This window comes from Amaranthus tricolor, chromosome 10 (assembly GCF_026212465.1).
Source record: "Amaranthus tricolor cultivar Red isolate AtriRed21 chromosome 10, ASM2621246v1, whole genome shotgun sequence".
NCBI lineage: Eukaryota > Viridiplantae > Streptophyta > Magnoliopsida > Caryophyllales > Amaranthaceae > Amaranthus > Amaranthus tricolor.
Window position 1 is genome coordinate 10,982,771 of NC_080056.1, and position 6,318 is coordinate 10,989,088.

The 6,318-nt window shown below is 29.2% G+C and overlaps 1 protein-coding gene across 1 annotated transcript; it reads right to left on the bottom strand.

Annotated features, from left to right (window-relative positions):
• Positions 1–359: 359 nt before the first annotated feature.
• LOC130826199 (NDR1/HIN1-like protein 26) lies at positions 360–2,287 on the bottom strand. The gene has a single exon (XM_057691780.1). It carries the CDS (start codon positions 2,246–2,248, stop codon positions 1,625–1,627), a length of 624 nt encoding a protein of 207 aa, XP_057547763.1. The 5' UTR covers positions 2,249–2,287; the 3' UTR covers positions 360–1,624.
• Positions 2,288–6,318: the final 4,031 nt, after the last annotated feature.

The window sequence follows — 6,318 nt, forward strand, 5'->3', positions numbered from 1 at the left end:
GTGTAATATTATATATTATTGGGTCAAGTTTGGTAGAAAGTCATTAGCCTTTCAATTTATTGGTTCAAACCTTTTCAAGTCATCTCTTTGCTCTTTTATAGGCACAACGGGAAATGTTCCACCATAGCTTTTAAATTGTTGATTTTTAAGACTCGTGAATACCTTATTAGACATACATGTACATTATTTGAGAAAAGATATAGCTATTTGTTTTTGCCAATATCATGGTCCTCCTTCTTATTCATCTTAAATGTCTCATTTTATTAAATATTTTATTTTTATTTTTAGTATGATAAGTTTATCAACTTATCTGTACTAAATTTACTATTTTCATACACTTACATTTAATATTCCTATTTTACCTCTATTAAAATTTAAAAACACACTCTTTTTTTCGTATGTGATCTCATTTTACTATTTAAAATTTAACAAAAAGTCAAATGAAACACGTTACTTGAATAGAAGAGAGATTTATTTACTAGTTGACAAGTCTCTATTCTTAAGAACAAGTGACCCATCAAGTTGTTGCTCTGCAAGAGTAAGATTTTTGAGGGATTTAGAAAATATAATGATCAAAGATTCCTTAATGCCAAAGATTTCACCATTTCACCTCTTTTCTGTTTGCCCTTTTCTTCCCTTTGGAATCTTAATTTGTCAGCCTCTTTATCCTTTCTTTTACCCTTTGCCTATAATTAATCACATACCCCAATTGGGAACAGACAGGATCTTCTCATCCTCTGTATTCAAAAGCACTACCAAATATTCACTGATTTACTCATAAAGCAATAAGTATTCAGATAATATAATATGTTGGAAAAATAACATACGTGTAATCTTATATCCAACAATTAGAGGGAGCTTGACTAATATATAAGTTTGATGTTTACCGATTGGTTTTAGGATGGAATCTCGTCGGATTTATGTGCAGTCAACTATCCTCATATGTGGTTTTTGTTGTGTACAAGGAACCTCGTCGGATTTATGTGCAGTCAACTCTCCTCTTACGTGATTCTTGTGTATACAAGCCCGTTAACGAATTTATCAAAAGATAACATGGCTCCCATGTAGGGTTTAGGAGGCAAATGTATACGATCTTACCCTTGTTAGTGATATCAAAGATGTTATTTCCGATAGATTTTTAGTTGCAAATACCAAATACACGTGATTTAATGTACTATTTTAACATAGTACATTATAAACCGAAATCAAACATAATATATAGCATATTATATCTTTAATAATCATCTTTGTCATTTTGTAGTTCTACCTTTATAATTCCTTATCAAATTCATTTATCATATACACAGATATGAATCAATATGATTGAGAGAATGTGAGATACTATGATTCTATACATGAATCTTATAAGTAATATTCTTTATTGAACTAGCTACATGATCTATAGCCTATAAGAGTATGTTCCATTGGAAAAATAGCCCACAAGCATGTAATCTCGTATTGAATAATTAAAGAGAGATTGACTAATATATAACTTGATGAGCCACTCATCCTATTACCAATTAGTTTTAAGATAAAACCTTTTCGGATTTGTGTGCAGCCAACTCTCCTCTTATGCGAATTTTAATATGTGCAAATCCAATAACAAATTTATCATATTCTAATACTAAATGTTGGTAGAACATTGAGTCCCCTGCTTTGAACTAAGAGGACTTGTTGGATCAAGACGGAGAATAGCAACACAATTAACATTCATACGATACCTTCCTGAGACCCAACTCGAGACTTTCCATCTTAGTCGTCCATCAATTTTGAGTACGAGTATGATCATCCCTGTCTGCTCATCCCGTTCTAGTTGATAACCAATTGAAGGAGCCACAGGAAGAGCATTTCCAACAAGAGAAGCTGATAGTAAATTGCTGTCTTGTGGGGATTGATAAAAAGGTGGTATTAATGTGTGTAGTGTAATTTGTTGTCCTTTGTAGGACACAGACGCTTGTAACTCGTCGTAGTAAATACCGACTCTTTGATTCGCGTTTCGCGCTTCTAATGTGATGATTATGGAGGAGTTTAGGATGTGAGGGGACGAGAAATTTAGTTGGTAAATGTCGGTTTGTTGTAGGATAAATTGAGGTTTAGTAGGGTGGAGAATGAACCAAATTAGGAGGATTAATGAGATGATTGATAAGATTAGAGTGAAGAGGATTTTAAAGAGTTTTTTATTAAGAAAGTTGAAGTGAAAACCTTTCTTGGCGCAATGTTTTGGTGAACTAATGTCAAATTGGGACATTTTTTTTGTAAGGAGGAGAATTTGTGAGCATGGATTGGTAGGGAATAGGGAGATTTAGAGGAGGGTTAAATAAAGGGTCCGAAGTAGCAACAATAATACGACAAAAAGGTGCCAATAATTTTGGTCTTGTCCATTGTCAATTTCACATTCATCTTGTTTGTGGTGGTGGGAATTGAGAGGTTGTTTCTTTTGTAGTTGTTAATCTTTTAGAATTAAAGTTATGATATATTGGTGTATTTCACCAGCTTTTAGTTAGGAGTATCGTAATAGTTTTATGTTACTATTGTTCTAGAATTTTGACTTATTTCACCACTTTTTAAGCTGTTTGTCTCGGAAAAGAAAATAATATTGTGGTTTGATATTAAATGTGTGGTTCAACATTAAAGTTATCACAATGAAAGTTTATGCAAAAGTCTACAATTTTTTATTAGGATACTAATAGTTTTTTTTTAGTTTTGTTCTTAATCTCGACTTTCTTCCCCCACATTTTATGTTGTTTGTTTTGAGAAGTAAAATGATATTGTACTGGTTCAATATTAATATATAAATGTGTTGAAACAAGTTAATTTAGATGGAGTCGATACCATGAAATTTTTCAAAGATAAGATATTATGGAATGTGTTATAGGCTAGATTATCCTACGGTTAAAACTATCTTAAAAGCTAATCAAAAAGACTACAATTAAAGCGTAAAAAACGTAGAACTGCACATAAACTTTAAAGCTCATCCTAATTACCATAATTTACAAATCCAATCGTTTAAGTCATCCCCAAACTAACACGATAGCTGACTACCCACTAAAACATCCTATGAGTCACCGTATGTTAAAAGCCCACATTTCCTTTAGTCATTGAAAGCATGCTACATCATCATCACAATTCCCATTATTCCCTTTTGCGATTTGATAAGTACAATTATTTGCACTTATTTATATTATTTTATACTCCTTAATGATGGTCGTTGTTAGTAATTTCGTGTTTATTTTGAAGATTTATGCTACATTACTTAATTTGGTTATTCATGTTGATTTTGAGTGGTTTTGATTGTTTTAAGCATAATTCTTATGGTTTTAATGATGACAGAGTCTACTAAGAGGATTTTAGCTCGGTTGAAGATGTTCTACAAAGAAAATGAGCAAAAGGGTAGAAGAGTGTTTATAATGCAAAAGTTGTGAGGTGAAATTTGATACATGTTTACTCTTTTGGTCATAACTTTCAATAGGAAGATTGTATTAATGCAAGGTTTGCGGCATTGAAAACAAGACTTCAAGAGCTTTCCAATGGTATATATGATATGTCCAATTTCGACAACCGAGTAAGACATTGCGACCGTTTGAAGTTGTTGCAATTGTTAATTTCACATTCATCTTGTTTGTGGTGGTGGGAATTGGGAGGCTCACTGTCACATTATTCACTAATCTTGTTGCGAATTGCAAATCTAAAAAGTAATTATGGTCGGTTTTGGGCTATTTTGGGATCATTTTACGCGGATCGCAAATTTAAAAAGCAAATTAACTGGCGAATCATGGTACACCGAGGAGGTTGTTTCTTTTGTTGTTCTCTATCTTTTAAAATTAAAGTTACGATATTATTAGTGTATTTCAATTTGTTATATCTGAAAGTTTATATAAAAGTATATATTTTTTAGTTAGGAGTATGGTAATAGTCTTATGTTAGTGAAGTTTTTGAATCTTAACTTTTTTCACCGTCTTTTAAATTGTTTGTTTGAAAAAAGAAATGATATTGTAATTGAATATTAAATGTGTGGTTTAACAATAAAGTTATGACATTGAAAGTTTATATAGAAGTATAGAAAATGAATTGGAAAGTCTTTCTTTTGTAGTAGTAAGTCTTTCTGGTTTGGAAATAATTATCACATTATCGCCATCTAACAATCTAACACTGATTTATAATTTGGGTATCTCAATCATTTAAAATTAATAAAGTTATGTTATTATTGGTGTATCTCAACTTATTATATTTTAAAGTTTATATAGAAGTATATAATATTTATTAGGAGTACTGTAATAGTTTTTTGTTAGTTTTGTTCTTAATCTCGACTTTTTTCACCATATTTTTTATTGTTTGTTACAAGAAGGAAAATGATATTATACTGGTTCAATATTAATATATAAATGTGTTGAAAAAGTTTAATTTAGATGTAGTTGGTGGACACCGAAAAATTTTCAAAGATAGGATTTTATGGAATTTGTTATAGGCTAGATATCCTATAGTTCAAACTAAAATATTCACAAACTAACACGATAGCTGACAGCCAACTAAAAAATCCTATGAGTCACCAATCTATTAAAAGCCCACATTTCCCTTTATTCAATTGAAAGCATGCCACATCATCACTACAAATTTCTATTATTCCTTTTTGGGATCCCTATAAATATTCACCTTAAAGTGACATTTCACCTACCTAGTATTACCTAATCATACTAGAGTTGTCAATACCCCTAAAGCTAAATTTCGAGGCTTAGCCCTCATTCCAAAAGTCGTCCCATCTTTACCTCTTTTACTATTTGAATTCTCTGATTGACTTTAACATCAGAGGTGTTTTCTGGAATCTTTTAGCTGTAAACTCCAAACACTTCTCATACAACTTAGTTCTTGGATTATATAACCAATAATTTACAATTTATTTTTTTTTTAAATAATGAAAAAGAATAAAATAAAATAAAATCATGCATCGCATAGGGATTATCTAGTTCAATATTATAAAAAACAACAAAAAATTAAAGTTCTATCCTTAAATTCAATTTAACAATATGTACCGAGATTTTTTTTTTTCAAAATGAAAGTAAAAAACAATATGTATATAGATTAAAATGTAATTTAACACACACAAAAAATAATTACACCAATACACTATGGATTTGTTTTGTTCACAATTGGTAGATTTGCTTTATCACTATTAATGCCTTTAATAAACCCATATTTACGTCACCATGAACATCTTTAATAATTTCATATTTCATTTATAAAAATTAAAACCCAATATCCAAATATTTATAATAAAAATATGAGAAAAAAATTAGACATTGAGGACTATTGTAGAATAGAAAAGAAGCATCAATGGAAAGAATATGAGGAAAAATCAATATGGGTTAGCTTAAGCAAATCAATTGAAAAAAATTAAAGTTTAAAAAATTACTTAAAATAACCTAAGTAGAATCAAGCAGGAAAATAACTCTTAAAATTGTGACACTTGTCACATTCTTCTATTGCTTTAGTAGAATTTATGATTGATTTTCAATGAACTATTAATATCATATAATAACTAATATTTAATTTATTTTTGATTTTAAAAATACTTTTTTTATAAATTCTGTATGATGTTAAATAATGATATTTTAATATTATTTAAATTTTATTGATCACTGTAAGATTGTAAGTGACAAGTTATTATTTTTTGTTTTCAAAATGAAAGTTAGCAAATTATTATTACAGAGAACAAATTTTTTTTGTTTCCAAAATGAAAGCTAACAAATAATTATTGTGTATTGAGTAATGAAAAGTCACATACATCCCACTCAAACAATTTAATGAAAGCTCATATAATGATAAGTCACATATTTTTCACACACTTTATTAGCAAATAATGACATCACCTTTGATAAATGGAGGGAAAACAACTCTTGAGAAGTTGATAACCCATCACTTTTTGAGTTTGCTTATGTCATTCGTATGTTGCTTTAGTATAATGTATAGATAGATAGATTTTTGGGGTGTGTTATAATAAAAAGAATACAAGTTTGTATTTTTTTTTCCAAGCAACTCATTTTTAGATTTTTTGACATCTCTATCATTATTTTCCAAGTAATATTCTTGGGTTTTTTAAAAAATAATAGTATAAATTTATCAAGCAAACTTTTAGTATTTTTCTGATATCTCTCTTATTTTTTTCAATCACTTTAATTACGAAAAATTTTAAGTTGCAACTTAAATTTCAATGTTGGGTATTCATATTTCTACACAAAGAACAATAATTTATTCTTAATCAAGGGTTAAGACCCATTTCACATTTTTTGGATTAAATTTATTGTCTTATAAAGAGTAAAATTG